The 20,845-nt window shown below is 36.3% G+C and overlaps 1 protein-coding gene across 3 annotated transcripts in view; it reads left to right on the forward strand.

Annotated features, from left to right (window-relative positions):
- LOC118257338 (uncharacterized) overlaps positions 1 to 19,699 on the forward strand; it is a 33,271-nt gene extending 13,572 nt beyond the window's left edge. Inside the window, exons 3-4 of one of the 3 annotated variants that reach the window (XM_035565190.2) lie at positions 4,679 to 4,800; positions 19,230 to 19,699. In XM_035565190.2, the coding sequence (XP_035421083.1) occupies positions 4,679 to 4,800; positions 19,230 to 19,233 (126 nt within the window). In that variant the 3' untranslated portion in view covers positions 19,234 to 19,699. Of the gene's footprint in view, positions 1 to 4,678; positions 6,830 to 19,229 lie in introns of those variants that run through there. The other 2 variants (XM_035565192.2, XM_035565189.2) reach the window with 2 other exon arrangements.
- The last annotated feature ends 1,146 nt before the right edge of the window (positions 19,700 to 20,845 follow it).

Raw genomic sequence — 20,845 nt, forward strand, 5'->3', positions numbered from 1 at the left:
AAGAATAGATATGGTTGAGCACATAATGGTAGAGAACGTATAAGAACAGTCAAAATTTTAACAAAAGAATACTTATACCAGGACCCCAAAAGAAATACAGTTAACATTAGCAAATGTCAAAAGAAATACAGTTAACATTAGCAAATGTCAATAAGAAAACATTTTGTGTATTGAGAAGTAAACCAGTAAGTCAAGATACTTAAAGAAGAGGTAACTCTTTTAGTAGTTTTGTATCTTGAACTTATGGGAACCTAGAAAAAAAGGGGAAGCAATAACAACAGTTATCCATCTGTACAACACTCATGGCTTTTTTTTTTTTTATGATAAAATGGGGAAAACCACTTCTTTTCACTTTTATATAGGTTCTTCTGCCCAAAAATTCTCTGGTTTTAAAAAGAGAAAGATGTCCTCTCCAGTAAATAAAAGGAGGCTAAATAATAGGCTTAAACCCTGGACTTCTGATCACCCAGAGAGTTACATACCTTGGTTCTATTTTGAACCACATAGACCCAAGGGATGCTGTCCTTCCTGAACTGATCCTGCGTAGGCTTCCCCTAGACAGCAGCTCTTCAAGAACTGCTGCAATATTGGTTTGTACCATTGTGTCCATCCAGCAGGAGCAAACTGGTCCAACATGGGTCCCCCTGGGCAGCAGGTCCCACCAGATCACCCCCTTCACTGGGGGCTCCTCCATGGGCCGCAGTGTGGAGATCTGCTCCATGTGGGACCCATGGGCTGCAGGGGGACAGCCTGCTCCACCAGGGACTTCTCCACAGGCCACTGGGGAACTTCTGCTCCATGCCTGGAGCACCTCCTGCCCTCCTTCTGCACTAACCTTGGGGTCTGCGGGGCTGGTTCTCACTCCTCTCTCAGCAGCTGTTGCGCAGCAGGTTTTCTTGTTGTTGTTGTTTGTTTGTTTGTTTGTTTTCCCTTTCTTAAATCTGCTCAAATTTAGTGTCGCTCACTGACTTGGCTCTGGCCAGAGTTGGGTCCCTTTTGGAGCCGTCTGGAGCTGTCTCTGATCTGACATGGGGAAGCTGCTGGACTGTTCTCAGAGAAGCCACCCCTGCAGCCTTCCCCCCACCCCCGTTCTCTTTTTCCCCACTACCAAAACCTTGCCATGTAAACCCCATACGAGTCCCCAGGCTATGTTGGTGCATGGAGTTATTTCTCTCCAGATGCAGGGCTTGGCATTTTCCTTTTATGAACATCAAGAGATTCCTGTCATTACATTGTTGACTGTCAAGATCTCCCTGAACTGCACTACAGTCATCTGGAATATATATATCAACCACTTCCAATTTTGCATCATTTGCAAATATGTCTCTTAGATTAGATGCATTTCTTTCTTTTTCTGTCCTCCATGTTTTGTTTTGTTATTTTTTTTCTTCCTCTTCACTATAATGAAAAAAAATAAGATTTTTCATGTATTGAAACTGCTGATTAGGTGCTGTTTTATTCTTCTCCCTCTATGAGTTTTGTAGAGCCTAATCATCAAATTAAAAGTAACCTGTCACCTGTGGCTGAAAAGATCACAAGTCCATTTGTCTGTATAAGGTCTGTCTTTATAATTCTCATGATATAAACATCTACATAAGCATCTTGGACAGAAGAAAGATGTTTAAGCTCCTATTATAAGGGTTTGTAATGTAATTTCAATGACTGCAGTGGGACATACTGACAGAAATGCAATGCTACAAAATTGCTCAGGTATAGACTTCACAGTTCTTCCTGCTTTCAAAACTAATAATTAAGTCAGGCTTTTCTGTCTATGCTGAGTATGGTAGTATTTTTATGAACTCTTTTAAAACTGTTTTCATTGATTTTCAGAACAAACCTCATTAATATATGGCTGTGATGGGATGACCTTGGCTCGCTGCCGGGTGCCCACCAAACTCTTCAGCAAGACAGGGAGAAAACATGATGAAAAATGTACAAGGTCAAGATAAGGACAGGGAGATTGCTCAACAATAATGCTGGCGAAATACATTTGACTTTGGGAAGGTTAATTTATTGCCAATTAAAAATACAGTAGGATAGAGAGAAACAAATCCAAACTAAAACTGCTTTCCCTCTAGCCCCTTTATTTCCAGGTCCAACTTCTTCGTTCCCAGTTCTTTTATCACCTCCTTACCCTCATCCTCCTGCAAGCAGCACAAGATAGGGAATGGGGGTGTACATAACACCTAATCTCTGCTTCTCTTTCATCACACTTCTCTCCTGCTCCAGGGTCCCTCCTACAGGATTCAGTCCTTCATGAACCACTCCAAAATGGGTCCTTCCCATGGACTGCAGCTCTTTAAGAACTGTGCCAGCATGGTTCCTTTCCATAGGGTAGAGTTCTTCAGGAAAAGTCTGCTCCAGTGTGGGTTCCCTGCAGCCACAATTCCTGCCAGAAAACCTGTTCCAGAATGAGAGAGCAGCGTTCTCATGGGCTGCAGTTACTTACCAGGAGCCTGCCCCTGTGTGAGGTCTCCACAGGCTACATTTTGGGTATCTGCAATGATGTGGTCCTCCATGAGCTGCAGGGTTTCAACCTGCTTCACAATGGTCCTCTCCGTGGGCTGCAGGGAAATCTCTGGTCCTGCACCTGGACATCCTCCTCTCCCTCCTTCTTCACTGACCTTGCTGTCTTCAGAGTTGCTTCTCTCACATTTTTCTCATTCCTCTCTCTCACAGCTACTGCACTGTGTATTTTTAGTGACCTTTATCCTTTCTTAAATATATTATTACAGAGGCACCACCAATGCCACTGATTGGCTCAGCTTTGGCCAGCTGTGGGGCCGTCTTGGGGCTGCCTGGAACTGGCTGTATCTGACATGGGGTCAGCTCCTGATCTCTTCTCACAGAGGCCTCACTTGCAGTCTCCCTCCACCCCCACCCCTTTTCCATGTAAAACAAATACAGCTGCAAAGATGATAATCAAAACAAAAAAGATAACAGAATACATGATAAAAGAAGGTGAAGAGGAATGCTGAAGTACAGCATATCATTCAATCTTTTGGTCTGCTTGACTGAATGAAGACAAATTAATTCAAAAATGAATTAATTTGTGTGACATATCAGTGGAGAAGCAGATCATATATAGAAGATGACTAAAACAAAGTTTTTGAGAAAATATTATGTTTAAAGCATTATAGTTAGCTTTCCAAACTCATTTCTTCAGAGTATTTTTACAAGAAAGGCTAAGCCTCAGCCAATGTGCAGGCTGGTGACCACTAGAAATTATAGCTGCACTAATGACAGTATAGTTAATAGTATTAGGTTGACTTGAACTCCAATATAAACATTATAAAACAGTGTAATCAACAACAGCATATAACTGTTTTATAACACTGTGATAGCATAGCAAGACACAATGTATAGGCATTCCTGAGAAGAGTCCCGAAGCCACCCCATGTTAGGTAAGAGCCAGTTCCAGCTGGTTCCAAAAGGGACCCAATGCTGGCCAAAGCTCAGACAATGAGCAGTGCTGTCTGTGCCTCTGTGAGAGGCAGATTTAAGAAAGGAAAGAACACGCTGTGCAACAGAAGCTGGGAAGGAGGAGTGAGAAAATGTAGAGGAACAGCCCTGCAGACACCAAGGTGAGTGCAGCAGGAGGACAGGAGGTGCTTCAGGCACGCAGCAGAAGTTCCCCTGCGGCCTGCGGAGGGGCACCTGGTGGAGCAGGCTGTCCCCCTGCAGCCCATGGGTCCCACATGGAGCAGATCTCCATGCTGCAGCCCGTGGAGGAGCCCATACTGAAGCAGGTGGCTCTGACCTGAAAATGTCTGCAGCCCACATGGACAGCCCCTGAAGAAGCGGACTCCAGGCCAGAACTACAGTCCATAGAAAGAAGACCACAGTTGTGCAGGCAGTCTGGCAGGAGCTGCCACCCATGGGTAGCCCATGCTGGAGCAGTCCATTAATGAAGGATGGACCCCATGATATAAACCCATGTTGGAGCAGTTCTTGAAGAACTTAAGTTTGTGGGGAGCCCATGTAGAATTGGTTCAGCAAGGATGGCATCCCATGGGAGGGACCCCAAAGTGAAACGGTAAGAGAGATAAAAGAACTGCAGAAGATGAAGTGTTACAGATTGACTGCAACCCCCATTCCCATGGAGTGGGAGGTCCCATGGTCAGGAGGAGGCAGTAAAAGACAGGGGATGGGGGGAGGTAAGGTGATTTTATTTTGCTTTTAGTTTCTCACTGCTCTAGTCTTTTAGTAATAAGCAATAAATAATACTATTCTCTTTATGTTGAGTCTGTTTTGGCTATGATGGTAACTGGAGTGATCTCCCTGTCCTTATGTCAACCCTTTCATTCTGTTTTCTCCCCCAGTTCCTTTGATGAGGGGGACTGAGAGAGCAGTGTGTGGGAGCTTAGCTAAGCTATCAATGTGAAACCAGTGTAACATTTTGCAGAGGTGTGAGTGGTGGTTTTACACTTCTGGGCAGCTAAACTCCACCATAACTGCTCTCTCACTCCCATTTCTCAAAAGTGGGAGTAGGGGAAGAAGAAAGTGGGAAGTGGGGTAGGGGGAGAAGAAAGTATGATGGGGGAAAAAAAAGAAAAGGCTCATGGGTTCAGGTAAGTGTAGTTAAATCAAAGGGAAAACAAGGAGTGAAAAAAAAAAAAAAAAGCCTGCTTGGAAGTGCATAGGGAAGAAAAAAATATTCTGTATTTCCTATCAACAGGCGATGTTCAACCACATCCCGGAAAGCAGAGCCTCAATACGCGTAGCAGTTGTTTGGGTGGAAGACAACTTCATAACAAGAGCCCCTTTCCCACCTTTTATTGCTGAGTGTGACATCATATGGTATGGAATATCCCTTTGGTTGGTTTATGTCAGCTGCCCTTCTGATGTGCTCTCCTCACTTCTTGCCAACCGTCAGCCAGGCTTTGCAGGGTTTGGAGGCAGTCTTGATGCTGTGCCAGCACTGCTCAGCAATTTGTGTGATACCAAAGCTGTTCTAGCCACAAGTGCAGAGCACAACATATGCTGCAGAGAAAGTCCTAGCAGCATCCAATATATGGACTGCTGCAGGGAAAGTCCCAGCTCCATCCCAGACAGACCCAGTACAGTATGTGAGCAATCTGACGACCAAAGTAGAAAACAAATACTTGTGCTGAAGTACTTAGGAGCCATGGGAAAATATGTAAATAGCAACCCAAGTAACAGAATTTGTAAGATGAAGAACAAATAACAAGATAAACATGAAGGACCACAATTTGGTGAGCCTAAAACACAAGAAGGATGAATGGAAAAAAAAAAAAAAAAAAAGGTATGCATCATGAGAATAGATGGCATCTCCCTTTCAGGAGAGGTGCAAGTAGAATAAAATACCAGATGAGAAACTGAAGAAAAGAAAAAAAGGAAAAAAAAAAAAAAAAAAAGCTGCTTCAGATCGGACTTGTCATGTGAAAGAGCTCTCTGGCTTGAGCACCCTGCCTTCAGTGACTGTGGACCACCAAGGACTCTAGCCATAAAGGCTAAATGTATGGCATCAGATCCATGGCATTGCATGCGCACAGCTAATACAGGGTATGAGTGCTAAGGACAAGCAGTTTTGTACACATAGTTATAGTCTCAACATGTAAGAAATTATCATTAGCACAATGTGTGCTGTTGTCAAAAATTAGTCATTTTTTTAAAAAATTTATAATTGGTCTGACTTGTTAGTCTTGGGAATCAGACATTCCCATCACAGTAATCTCTAATTCCCTTATGGTATGCATATATATGTGTATATAGAATCATGGAATCATAAAATATCCCAAGTTGGAAGGGATCCACAGGGATTAGCAAATCCAACTCCTGACTCCACACAGGACTACCTGAATATTAAACCATATGTCTGAGAGCATTGTCCAAACACTTCTTGAACTCTGGGAGGCTTGGTGCTGTGACCACTTTCCCGGGGAGCCTGTTCCAGTGCCCAACCAGCCTCTTAGTGAAGAGTCTTTTTCTAATTATTAATAGTATTAGTAGTATTGTAGTATTTGTATAGATACACAGATATATCCATATAGATATATAGATATTCTGTTGAAAGAAGACAAAGGTGGTGCTAATTAGGAGGACAGAACTGTGCCTGCGGTAAGGGAAAGAGCTGATATTAAAACTTAATGACATATGTAACTTTATATAATACCCATGCTAGAATCAGAAGTAGAAAGAAATCATCATACAGAAACTAAAGATTCTTGTGTAGATAGGATTTAAGGGAAATGCTAGGGTAAGAGAACAGCTTCTAATAAAGAGAACATTTCTGTTGTTCAATGCTGAAAAGAAGAATGGAATGGGAGGGAGAAGGGTGCAAATGCAGAAGAGGAAAGGGGGATGGTGAAAAAGATATGAAGAAATACTCAAAGGTCTGCTTGTACAGGAGTGGTATGGTAGGACAGTTTCTCACATAGATGAGTAGTGTGTCACATAAAGGAATTGCAAAAGTATTTAAAGAGAGAGATTTGGTGAATGCATATGCTTCATGGAAAAGAATGAACAGTACAATAGTACAATTATGATTTCAATCCTAAATAACAATGCTGTTTCCACAAATGATTCTTTACTATCTTTCTTCCCTGTTATATCAGACTTCCAGTGTCTCTCATACTAAACCTTACAAGGAAATGACTATGGCTAAGAAGTCTAACAACTAAAAGGAGAGGCTACTTAATGTCTATTTTACAGGGATAATGCTGAGGGTATTTACTGAAATAAGTTTCACATATATCCCTTACTTAAACTAGATAATGAGATGTTCAGTCTAGAAATAATGACAAGACAAGCATAGTAACTGTTTAAGTAGTTTCCAAAACCTGTTGGGCTGTGGGGGAAACATGAGAAAAAAAAAAGAAAAGAAAAGAAAAGAAAAGAAAAGAAAAGAAAAGAAAAGAAAAGAAAAGAAAAGAAAAGAAAAGAAAAGAAAAGAGAAAAGAGAAGAAAAGAGAAGAAAAGAAAAGAAAAAAGAAAAGAAAAGAAAAGAAAAGAAAAGAAAAGAAAAGAAAAGAAAAAAGAAAAGAAAAGAAAAGAAAAGAAAAGAAAAGAAAAGAAAAGAAAAGAAAAGAAAAGAAAAGAAAAGAAAAGAAAAGAAAAAAAAGAAAAAAAAGGCAGTGGAGAGATTAATAAATCTCTTAATAAAATTTGCTGAACTAATCAGTATGTAAACTTTTTTTTTTCTTTAGTATTCTGCTGCAGTAGTAAACTGAATTAAGACAGGTCATGGAAAGCTGAACAGGAGGTATGGAAGAAAGGAAGTGACAGGCAGGATTAAAGAGAAAGGTTCAGAGAAACTGAGGATTCTACAGGCCATAAACAGATGGTGATAACAAACTGTGCAAGAAGGAGAACACAAAATGAGTGGATTAGAATTTGGGGGGGGGGGGGAGAGGGAGGAGGAGGAATTTACTGAATAGTAGCAAACTAAATGTATTTTGTCAAAGAATGGTTGTGAAGAAAAAATCTTAATTTATGGGATCAGAATCATTTCATTTATGTGAGACATAGCAAACAGTACACAATAACAGAGATATAAGGACAAAATATAGGACATGGGACTCTGTCCAGATGCTACGAGTTGAATTATAAATGATTACAGCAGGTTTTTTAGAGAGTAATATAAAATATTATATAGTAAAGTTGGCAGTATTATGCGCTGGCTAATCTTTCAGAATGATGGACTACAAGAGAGACAAATAGGACCGGTGTACCCTAGATAAAATAAAAGAAATTAAAACCATAAAATATTACAGGTTTTTACAATTTTATTTTTCATTAATTATATACCAGATGAGCAAGAATGGTAGCTATAAAGTAAAAAGCTAATTGAGAGAGAGTGCTTCATCCTTGACTTTCTCCTGTTTTGCAGGCCAGGCAATGAAAATGACATAAAAATTGAAAAGTATGATAATCTTGCCTTAAATTTAACAACATGAATAGAATAACAATAATATCAATAATTTGTGTGTGAAGATACCACAGCAACATTATGCAACCTGGAAATATAGTCCATCCTAAGACAATAGATACTTAGAAAGTCACTTCAAAGAGTACTGGGTTTACATTCTAATATAGTAGCTCAGATGCTTTGGGATGACAAAGTATAGAAATAGAAATTTATAGAAATCAATCCACTTATGCCTATCAACTCAAATGCATAACAGATCAACCAACATGATAAAAGTGTATTTTAGCAAGAAAAAATGGACTTCCTTCTTTTCTTTTTTTGTTGTTTTAAAACCAGTCTTCTTGCTTTTAATAAACAAGTATATTTTTATGCTATTTTTCTACAGATATAAGAAAGCTGTATGCTTTATTAAAATCATATATCTAAACAGTGATATTCAATTTGGAATAGATTATGACATCTTCCTAACTAATCAGTGGCTTGTTGTCATGTGAATCTGGTGGCAAATAAGATCTCATGTCTATGCTAATGTAGTTCACCTCTAGCATAAAAATGCTCATAACTCTCTGAAACCAGTGTTCCACTGATTTTCCACTGAGATTTATAATGTCCTGCTCTTTGAGCTTTTTATGTTCTGCTCAAATGGGTTAATTTCACTTAGCATGAAAAATCTATGAAACTGGCTTGTTTCTGTTGAAATTGATAGGTGTTTTTTTGTTTGTTTGTTTGGTTGGTTGGTTTTTTTTCAGTGATATCAAGGGAACCTGAATCTGACCATGTGTGAATACTGCAATTAATGGAAGTAAATAGGAATGTCAGAAAGACAACATCCCCTCTCCCCACATTAGCATCCATAAAAATACATATATTTCCTACATTTTTATTCAGAGGATCTGCTCTAAACGATTTATTTTTAATGTAATCTTGTTCCTTCTTAAAAAGTCATGCTCTGCGTTATAACTATTCTTTGTATAAACTGCAACATTCCAATACAAGAAGTCATGGACTGGCAGGTAAGATTCCAGGATCTCCACCCAGAATAAACTGTTTCTTAGCAAAAACTCAATCAAATGGTCACTTTTGCTGAAAACAAAGCTTTATACGGCTCTTCATAATCAGTTATATATGAATAATGTACAGATGTCAAAGAATGGGGCTGATTAGGCATATGGAACTCACAACTGTGTTGAGAGTTAGTACTAGACTAATAGTTAAGACAGATATTAATTTAGAAGGAAGTCCTGTCATGTCAGACTGAATGGTCATTTTGACTAGAAATTTTAATTTTGCCTTGTAAGAATGATTTGCAGCTCAATAAAAATATTTTAAATGCCATTTAACATTCTTCCTTCATGCTTGTGTGAAGGTTTATAGTCTTTTAAGTAGCGTCCTAAAGGTGAGAGAAGGAAATGCAGATGCTTCGTGACTAGACGATACAGTTCAAGTAACAGAAATGGAATCTTTTAAAGACAGTAAGAAGATACAACAAACTTTTTATAATGAAAACAGTAGTCAGCGATGATTTAACAGGTCTGATTTCAGACAGGAACATGAATAAGATTAATCTGTTACAAAACTAACAAAGTTTATTCTATAACTTTGTATTGTATTGTATAAGGTATATTTCTATTTCTCTCTATATATATTTCTCTCTCTCCATCCATCCATCCACCCACATTCAAACCTTTCTTCTTAGCTGCATATCTACAGAGTCTAGTATGGTTTTGAGACTGAAAGGTCCTGAATGCTTCACTGCACAGCTCTACTGTGCAAGGAAACCAGCATAGTTGCAAAACAGGACCCCAACTTCTGTCATGTAACAGAGAGAGAGCACATCTAAATGCTATATGAAAAAAACTGTGAAGTCTTCTGGTCCAGAGATTTGGAGACTAAAATTTCTTATATAGTAACAATGAAAGCTGCTTTTAGAGTTTGTTCATTACCATCAGCTCATCAGCTGTATGGTATATCAAACAGCCAAAATGCTTTTGATGAGGTTACAGTGCCCAAATTTTTTGAATTTTGAGAAAATTTGACTTATTAACCAGCATGTCAAAAATTAATTTAGGATCGATACTCAGCTGTCCTCCTAAAAAAGCACATCCTTATCCTGGCTAGATTCTTTTCCTTCTATTGTAATAATATGCCTCAGGAGCATGCCCTTCTGATAATCACGGACTGTTTTCTACCAGGTACAGCTGTTATCTATTAGTTTGTGTCAGTCTCAAGAGCATACGATATCTGCAGTATGTGGACTGTCATTCAAACTCATTTTTTCATCTGAACTCAGCAGCATCAGTGACAAGGTGTCAGTTTTAGCATAACTTTGGAAGATTAGATTCTGCATGCAAACCCTGCTCATTTTTACATTAGAGAACATTTGCTTGTTTACAGTGGGATAGTTATATGCTTGTAAGGAGGGCCTTTGCTTAGACATTTAAGAAACTGGTAACTCTCTATACAAACAGTGACTAAATAGCCAGCATTCCACAGAGTAGCAGCCCTGTCTGAATATAGACCATTGCTTCAAATAATCACTCTAGTATATGCATATCGGTTTAACTTTGCCAATATTTAAAGCAGATACTTCATGATCTCTACAAATACTCTTCTGCAGATAGGATGAGCAAGTATATGTTGATTGGTCAGCTTTTCTTTCAGGGGTTTCTCTAGCAGCAGTAGAACAGCATCCTGCTCTTTTCATTGAGCTGGCATAGTCTTCCCTGCATATCAGTGATATTCAGATTTTGTCATTTGTGCTGCATTCTAAATTTTCAAACATAGACTCGTGCTCCTTTCAGCTACAGACCCTATTTCTGTAATTTAATTTCTCTAGCTTGTGATCAGACTTATAAAAACAGGAATCCAATTTCACTGGGGAACTCCTGTCACAAACTATTTCCATATTGGATGTACACACCTGCAGCTAACTGCTCACACAACATCAGTCTTGCTTCACATCACTAGGTGCTAATGAGGTAAAAGTGAGAACAATGAATCTGTTGGTACAGGACCAGATCTCAGTAGGTTTGCATATTCAGTAGTGCTGCTTTTTGCCAGCTCTTCACTGAGTTCAACATTGCTACACTTTTTGTACTTGCAGAGAATCAGAGCAATAACATTTCCTGTATATGAGGAAAACAAGCAAATATAGTGGGGAAAAACAGTATGTATCTCCAATATGAAAAAGCAGGAGAAAAAAAAAAAGTAATTTGTAAAAGCATTTTACTACAACTCTGTAGGGAAATGTTAGCATGGATTAGCATATTTGAATCAATTCTAACTGCTGAGTGATAAATGCTGGTATATGAATGTTGTTGTTCTGAATTTGCATTTGCAACCTCATTTTCCTCAGAAAAAAATAGTATGGAATATTGCCCTCAGCAGTACGTTTGAAAAACATTATTTGTCAGTTAGCAAAATCAGTACAAGCTTTCCAAAATCTCCAGTATATGCTCAGCATGCAGAAAACACTTCCATACCTTTTGCCTGCTTAACATAAAGAAGCATGACTGGTTTATTGGCTTGAGAGCTTGATCTCTACTGATTGAGTATCATTATCTACTTCTTTTTTTAGCTACTAATTTTGTGCTTATATTTTTTCAGGGTAAAGCAAAGGGTTTCAGCCCCTGCTGGAGCCATTGAGCTGCGTATTTCACTGCATACTGAATATAAACCATTATAATAACTAAAGCCTACATTTCATTTATGGACAATCTCATAAGACAAGTATTTTCTGAATTAATCCAGATCATATCCGTATTAACAACTATTTTCTTTATTGTTACACTGAAAAATTTGGAAATGTTTTTACAATTTTCAATTTTTTTCTCTCAGAACCTCTCTAGACTGAAAAATAAAACCACACCCACGCTTTTATTTTCTTCCTTACAATCTCCATTTCAGGATTATATGCAACAGGTGTATATATATATGTCAGGCATATATATCAGCTGATATATTTACTGAGTTACTATTTGTACCACTGTACCAATATCTGACAAAGTGAGCTACAAATGCTTTTACTCTGATCTTCTACATCTTCTACATCTGATAGTCTACATTTTACTGATGATTAAGCAGCAGTGCCACACAACTATGTATAATTAAAATACTGCTAATACAAGCATCACATATAGTTAGTGTTACTTACAATTTGTCACAAAGCTGAAATTTAAAAATCATTCTTTCCCATAACTATTTTCTGCATTTTTATATAATTTAAGGTCACATACTTATTAGATTCATTTTGTTATACACAATAAAATAGTAAACAATTCCAGATGCAACAGAGATATTGAATACAAATTTAGGTGGGTGGTCATTATATTAAAGGACCAGTGTTTGTCTATTTACATTTTACACCAGCTTACATCATTTATCTGCATTTTATGAATAAAGACATTATATAGTTTTTATCCTGATGAGCTCACTCCTAAAAAGTGAGTTTCTTTAAACAGGAGACATAGTCCTGTCTCCCATTAAAAAGATGAATTCTTGAATATAGAGATTAAAGACACGTTTGGCTTATTTGTTTTTTTGATATTCATGATGTATGTGGAGAAGTAGAGGAAAGAAATCCTTGGGGTGAATTACTGTAATTCTGCTTTCCACATATCGCTCTTACATCTTAGGAAAAAGGAAATATTAAACATTGTCTTAGTAGGAGACCTTACAGAATCTGCGGTTATGAGATGTACCTTTCTTTGTCTACTACTTCAGTAATACCCAATTGCTGTCAAGAATGTAAGGTGACCTTTTTGTTGGATGAAGTGTATGTGGACAACAGAGGAGGAACCTCATTGAAGCTTCCATTTCTAAAATGGTTTAGAATTGGTTAGAGTTGGTTAGAATTGGGAGTTTTACCTTACAATCTGTTTCACCTTTTCACACATACCCAAGAAACTAAACTTCTGTCCTCTTCATTTGAATTTAGCAATCTAACGCTTATCTATGCAGTGGATAACAGATTAAATGAAAGGATGAGATGATATGAAATTAGAAGAAAAAAAAATGTAGAAGCCACATAGCTCACAATGACTATTTTTATAAAAATTGAGGGTGATGAGGCACAGAGGAGCTATGGATGCCCCATCCTTGAAAGTGTTCAAGGCCAGGTTGGATGGGGTTTTGGGCAACCTGACTTAGTGGAAGGTGTCCATGCCCATGGCAGGGGCATTGGAACTAGATGATCTTTAAGGTCCTTCCAACCCAAAACCATTCTGTGATTCTACGATTCTATGAATTTCCATAGAACGTCCTAAGTGTTTGGCTGAACAATTAGCTCTGTTATTATGAAATGTCTGTTGCTTAAAGTGTATAGTCAGTAGGCAGCTGAAGTTATTTTAATACAGAGTAAGCTTTCACCATCTGTTGTGTCCTCTAATTAGGATGCCAAAAACAAACAAACAAACAAACAAAAAACCCACACATAATTCACAATTGCATAGTAAAAATAGAGTAATAAGTAATTAGAATGTATTTGTATGTTCTTCATTAATTGCTGCATTCATCTGTTACATTTTGGTAACGACAAGAACAACAACAACAATTAAAAAAAATGCAGCAGGGAGGTGTTTTGTTTTGTTTCCCTTTTTGTTTGTTTGTTTTTTCTTTTCACACTAACATCAGATCAGGTCCTCAGTTAGTTCAATACAATATTCTTCAGTGAAGTCAGTGGAGTTAAGACAGACAACTGGATTTGTAGCATGGGTTCTGGTCTATCTATTGTTTAAACAAAATAGTGCAATTTTTGCAAAAGTTGTTTTAATACCTGACTTAATGGCTTCTCATTATTAGTTTATTTTGAAGAAATCTAGCATTTTAAGACACCTTTTTTTTTTTTTTAGCATTTTAGCATTTTAGCATTTTAGCATTTTAGCACCAGAAGGGCTATCTCATCTTTCATTTCAAAAATATAGCATCAAATATAGCATCAAGCAATGCTTTCTTTCAGTTTTAATAAAAGGATCATTCATTTTCCCAAGTACCATTTCTGTGAAGAGGCCCTGACAGTATTTTGTAGAACTGCTCCCTTTATGCATAATATGTATGCTCTGGTGTAGGAATTTCTTCTGCAGTACCCTTTCAGTTCAAATAACTTTATTGCTTGCTACACTTCTGCATTACTCTTTGTTATTATTTACTCAGAATTCCAAACTAAAATCACTGTCTGTTGTCATGTTTGTCTTCATTTTTATTGGCTACATAATGTTGAATACTTTGAGTTTCAAAGCTAAGAGAGTACATAATTAAATAAAAGGATTTCCCTAGAAGATATATGAATAAATTCCACATCTGGATTTTTCAATGCATTTCTATTTGGTTATAAAAAAAGTATTTTAACTTCCCTTTTAATTGCATTTGTTTCTTTTTCTGCCCTATTATATAACTGGTTATTTCCTTATACATCGCTATATCTAGTCATTTCTTGCCAATGACATGTCATTCTATTATAATCATATGTGTGTAGAGGGAAAACAAAAAAGGACTGATCATGTTGTCCATGTCTATGGAAGAGATCAGAAGACTGTTAAGGTCATGTAATTCTTCTCTCCATTTTCAATTTGAGGAAAAATCCAACTCTAGTGCCCTGTATTCCACTCTCAGAAAGTAAACAATGGACAGTTTTCCTACTAAACCTCCAAACCTACAGAAAATGAATCTTACAACTCATTTTACTCCTTTAAGTAATTACTAATTATTACAATATTTAGTACAATATATAAAATATGTAATGAAATAATTAAGCAAATTACTCATTAATACTCTTAAAAATAACTTTTATAATATCCTCACATGAAATTTTATCACAAGCTGTGTCCAGAAATGAGACATTAAAATAAAAATTGTTGTCATTATTACTCTAACTGAAACAAATAGATTTTCAGAAACTAGAACGCTGTTTGAATTAAGGTATTAATGTGATGTAGATGGTCATTATGTATCTATTTCTCTGAGTACTCTCTGGGCAGCTATGACAGGACTCAGAGAAGGACTAACTCTCATCCTCCTCTGTCCTAAGTTGTGGAGAGTCTTCCCCCCAGATCCACCTGAAAATATCAATGAAAAATATTAAATTTACAATCATGTTCTCTAAAACTAAAAAGAACAGAAATCTGCCTTTTGTGCTCATATGAAAAGTTCATTCTCTGTTGTAATAGACCTGTAAGTATCCCAGCACCTAATGTCATATAAAATCCAAAGTCATTGAGACAACTAGGAAGTACTAAAGGAATCAGTCTGACAGTCAACAAGGAAATATACACAATCTCTGAGACAGACTCTGCATAGTTAGGCTATGGTCTCTGAACACAGTCACATGACAGTCTTAGCTTTTTTATTTATCCCTAAAGAGTAGTAAAACTGCTTTGCCCACAGATATTTTGAACTCATGCATTTGTGTTTCTCCTTTAATGAGCAAATTATAAGCTGAATGTGCCTGAAGGAATACCTGTGATATTTAAAATCTTTTCTCCAGCAGGCCTTAAGGAAATCCAAATTCTGGTAATTCAAATGGCCTTGTTTGTCCAATGTTTAACTAGCATTAGTAATATAAACAAATGCTTCCTTCTTCACAGCAAGAGTTCCCAAATAGCAGTTCAATTTGCATTTTCTCAATACTATTGATCCAAAACTGGGGAAAAAAAAAAAAAAAAGAAAAAAAGAAAAAAAAATACCATCTTACATGATTTGCATCTGAGCAAATAGTTCATTCATCTCCTTTGTGGCATCTAACCAGATACATCCTGCAAAACATGGCAGGGCTTTCATTTGTCCTGACTACTGCTTAGTTTTTCTTCTGTTGCATGTTGGTCTACTATATGAAATATAAAAATTTATTTCCTAACCAGTTAATGTAGTGTTCATTCTCAAAGTAAAGGGCTTTCCGGGGACTTGACAATTTTAACATAAAATTAGAACACAAGCCAGAGAAAAATCCTAGTATGTAGGCATGCCATAAGAACTCAAGCAATGGGCACAAGCGATGGGTCCCAAGAAAATCATGTGTGTCTTAAGCAAACATAAAAGATAAGTAGACATAAATCTATTCATAGTCTCCCATGAAGAAAGGCTGAGAGAGCTGAGGATGTTCAGCCTGAAGAAGAGAAGGCTCAGAGGTGACCTTATTGCAGCTTTTCAATGCTTAAAGGGGACTTATAAAAAAAGATGGAGAGTAACTTTTTGCTTGGGCAGACAATGACAGGAGAATGACTTTAAACTAAAAGAGAGGAGGTCTAGATTACAGGTTACGAAGAACCTCTTCACTCAGAAGGTGGTGAGGCACTGGAACAGGTTGCCCAGAGAAGTTGTGGATGTCCCATTCCTGGAGATGTTACAGACCAGGTTGGACAACGCCCTAGGCAACATTATCTAGTGGGTGGCATCCCTGCCCATGGCAGGGCGGTTGGAACTAGATCATCTTTAAGGTCCCTTCCAACCCAAGCTGTTCTATGGTTCTGAAGAAAGAACAAGTTTCACAAGAATGAATCAATAACAGAACTGTTTGAAAACATTTGAGTGTGTCTGTTACAAAAGGAATAGCTGGAGAGATGATAATGGCTTAAAATATTTTCTGGAAGCCTCTGATCTGAGAGAAATTTTAGAGGGATGTCTTGAGATGAGAAGATTTCAGAGAGTGTTGGAGAATTATGTAGGACTGAGGAAACTGGTGCAGTGATACTGGGATTGAATTTTGAACAATCCATGAATTACTCTATACCCAAACCTGCATGCAGATATTATTTCAAAGGAAATATGTTAACTGATTCCAAAAGAGAGGTTATAAAAGAGTATGGGTTTCTTGATTTTGTTTGCTTGTTTTTCATTTCAAAATGCAATGTTTTCAAAATGCAATGTTTTTCATTTCACAACGCAAAAACAAACTGGGCAGCTAAATTAGTTGATAACATAAAAATACCCTCAGATATGTACATTTAAAGATAAAAAAAAGTATCCAAATATTATAATAAATAATAATATATTGAAAGATGATTTTCACTTAAATAATAAGCATTGAAAAAACAGAAATCAGGTGTATTCATTTTGCTTCAAGAAGATTAAATTATGCAAAATATTTTGGTGGTTTCCTTGTCAGTAAAGGATCTGAACACATTCAAAAATATCATGTTAAAGTTTGTCTCGTGTGGAAGAACAACACATACATTACACATAACTGCCTCAAAAACTAATTATACCCATATCACAATTACAATCAGAAACACAATCTTTACTTTTGTATTACCATGAAAAATGAGACCAAGTTACATAAAATTAGTGAAGCATCATATTTACAGCGAATAACCATTATTCCTCATGGTATTTTTGCAAAGAACTAAACAGTAAGTAAGGAACTAAGTACCACAGTTTGGAAAATATCATAGGAAAAAATAAGGAATTATTAGCCACATGCCCTTGACAACTCCTCTGATAAACATCTGTGCTGGAACAAGGAAATTTTCCAGGAATGTAGAGCTAGAGGCAGAGATGACAGTATTAAAAGCAAATAAATTAAAAATTAATCATCTCAATTACCCACCACAAAAATAACTCTGCAGATAATGCTAGTAGGACTGTGATCCTGACATTCTTGACTTCATAAAAGTGCTATTCTGTTTCTCTTCTCTTATTGTTGAAAGTCCTTTTCTTACCTTTCTTGTACATGAAGCTGATTCACATGCTACAGTAATTCAACAGAGTTTGCTTGATAGCCTAACAACTTGCCCTACACACATGGCCCCAGGGAATGGAATAGGACATTTTAAAAGGAAAGTATCATTTTGAAAGTTGGAGGAAAAACAACAACAATAACAACAACAACTATTCTGATCATTCTAGCACTTTGAGTACCTCACTGTTAGTGACATGTTCCTTTGAAATATTTGACAATTCATTAAATTCTTAAATAAAACCAATGTAAGTATAATTAGTCACATACTGATCCAGTTGAAAAATAATAAATCTAGAAGCTTAAACAAGTGCAATATAAATGATTCTTTGAATTCCCAGGAAGATTACTTGCAAGTCGAAAAAAGCACATTTTCATATACACACCAATAGTGATTTTAAAGAATATTGCTGACAACTCAATCTAGCCTGTGGAGTTTTTTTTTTAATAACCAAACATCGTATCTTTAACAAAGACTGTGCTTATCAGGCATAGATGAAACTTCCCATTTGCAAGTTTATACTGACAACTTGGCTTTGCTTCCTATTTCATCCCAGTTCATAACTCTCTTGGAATAGGCAGTATATGTGTTATTTTGTACTCAAGAGTTTGTAGAAAAACAAATAGCTGTTTTCTTTGTGATATCACAAAGTTGATATCACAACAGAGGATAATCTGCACTAAAGATGCACATTATATGATGAACTTATCCATACCATCTGGCTCTGGGACTATGAAGCACACCATGATGCTGATAATGAAAAAAGTACAGAGTTAATTGTGTTAAGACAGGAAAGATCTGTAGCACTCCAGTGTGATCTACAAGTCACCATGCAATTACTGGTACAATGAACTAAACTGTTAATCTTTGGGAGGGATAGGTATATAGGGTTTTCTCAGAGTTCCTGTTCAGTAGATTTAGTAATTTTATCTTGGAAAGGGATCACATTTAATATTTTTAAAAGGCTATTCCATGTTCCTAGACTATGTATGTATGTATGTATGTATGTATGTATCTATCTATCTACCTATCTATCTATCTATCACAACTGAAGACACTCTTCCCTAACAGATAAGATTCCTATACTCTGCCTGCATAGTTATCATTATTGAAAGTTAGCATGTTTTCATTAATATATATGAAGATGACCATAAAAACTGTTTTGCTAGCATGTTATTTTGAGGACAGAAAAGAGAAACAGATGAAAAGTGTATTTTTTCACACAGCATTACTCATTCCAAACTTCAAGTGAAAGTGGAAGAAGAAATTTCAGAGAATGATGATATAAAAACTGTAAATAAATTTCCTTTATGTAAAAATATATATTTACTACTATTTGCTTTTTGTTACTTTCTTTTTTCCTTTAGGGTAATACTTAATTCAGAGTTTCCTCTATTTCCTATATTTTCTTCATTTTTCCCTGATTTACCATGTTTTCCACGAACTTCTAAGCTTCAGATTGAATTATTCTGATTCTTGACTGACCAGACAAAACTGGTATGTATGCTGCATCTCTGAAAAGGAAGGGTGCACTAGCACAATCCAGGCTGCTAACCTGTAAGAAGTACCAAACAAGAGGCTAGCCTAGAAATTTCACTACTCAGTTTATTCAACGTTTCACAAGTTGCTACACTTTCTCATACACAAATGTTTACTTCTGTCTCTTTCAGCTAATGCCCCTGCGATGTTCTCATCCCCAGTTTGGGACAGTGTCCAGGAAGAAATAATACAGCTTCTCTACCGTGATGAATCAAGAAAAGAAGAGTTGCAAAGTATAAACTGTAAATGCATGAAGGCACATACATAGAAAACATTAGGAAATAGTTTCTTTCTTTCTTTAAACTTCTTTAAATGTATTTGAGTGAACTGTTTAACATCAGCTTATTTTTTCCTATAACTGTATTTATGGCTTGCTGTATCCGAAAAGTTTCATGTATAGAATACACATATTTAGTGATATATTAGTATAAGGATAATCTATAGCAATTTGAAGATAGAATTAATTTTCATTTGTATGATCTTTTGTGCATTTGTATTTGAAAATAAAAAATCTTTCCTTATTTAGGCTTTTACTTCTGATCATATTTCCTCTGATCTTCATAAAAGTAAGGGTTCTCTAGACATATTTTTCTAATAAATAAATAAATAAATAAAAATGAATGGTTAACGACCTTGAACTTACAATACATAATTTGACTTTCAGATAATTAATACTTTTTTGTTTTTTCCTTATTTATGTGCATACATGACATACAGATATGTTATACTAAGTGGACTCAACTGAATGTACTGCAACACACTGGACAAGGATTGTTGAAAATTTTTTCCTTAAATTTCGTATGAAAAGTTTTACACATCAGTATGGTAGATAAAACATATGGAATAACTTTATTAAAAAAAAAAAAAGAGAGAGAGAGAGAGAATGAATGTTGAAAGCAGATCTAACCTAATGGATAAAGAAAAGCTTTACACATTTGAACAGAAGAAATTTCATATTTTATGGAGAGAAAGATTTAACAACAAAATATCTGAATAATTAAATTATAAAATTAAAATTTTAATGGGGGGGGTTGTTTGCTTGTTTGGTTATTATGAAATTTAAGGATTCAATTATAAGAAGGATTAAATGAATCATCATGCCTTATGTCTATGAAAGTGTTATTCAAAACTGAGAACTGATAAAACTTAATCAACCAGTTTTTATGTGCCGGATTTAAACATGGTAAAAATTAGAAGAATTTCAGAAATGGAAGACTCCAACTGCAAGTTTTTTAGAGTCAGGAAATTGTCTCCTTGCCTCAGCTGTTGATTATTTGTAGAAAACTTAACTTTTTGTTTGTTTGTTTGTTTGTTTTGGGTGGGGGATGGTGCTGGCTATTTTTTGTTTGTTTGTTTGTTTTTTAAATTTTCAGCCTCCCAAGTGTTTGTATTGACCATTTATACTGAAAATTTACTTTGGCCACAATGACCTTTCAGTTTGCTTCTGTACACTGCCTACCATAGCAGGATGAATTACTATAACAATGCCATAAGCAAATTACGGGAGGTTTGTAAGGTCAATTTTTTTCAGTAAAGCATACATTGTATTTCTATCTGTTGAAGAACTTTCTTTGAAGAAACTTGTAAACCATTACTGATCCAAACCCAGGGGAAAGTGACATAGCATTTAAATTTGAAAAATGACTGTTACAATCTGAAATATTGTTATCATACCCCAAATGAATACAGCTCAAGTTATATTGCCAACAGCCCTAAAGCAGAAGTGATACATTTATAGACAGACAGT

Source organism: Cygnus atratus, chromosome 1 (assembly GCF_013377495.2).
Source record: "Cygnus atratus isolate AKBS03 ecotype Queensland, Australia chromosome 1, CAtr_DNAZoo_HiC_assembly, whole genome shotgun sequence".
Taxonomy (NCBI): Eukaryota; Metazoa; Chordata; class Aves; order Anseriformes; family Anatidae; genus Cygnus; species Cygnus atratus.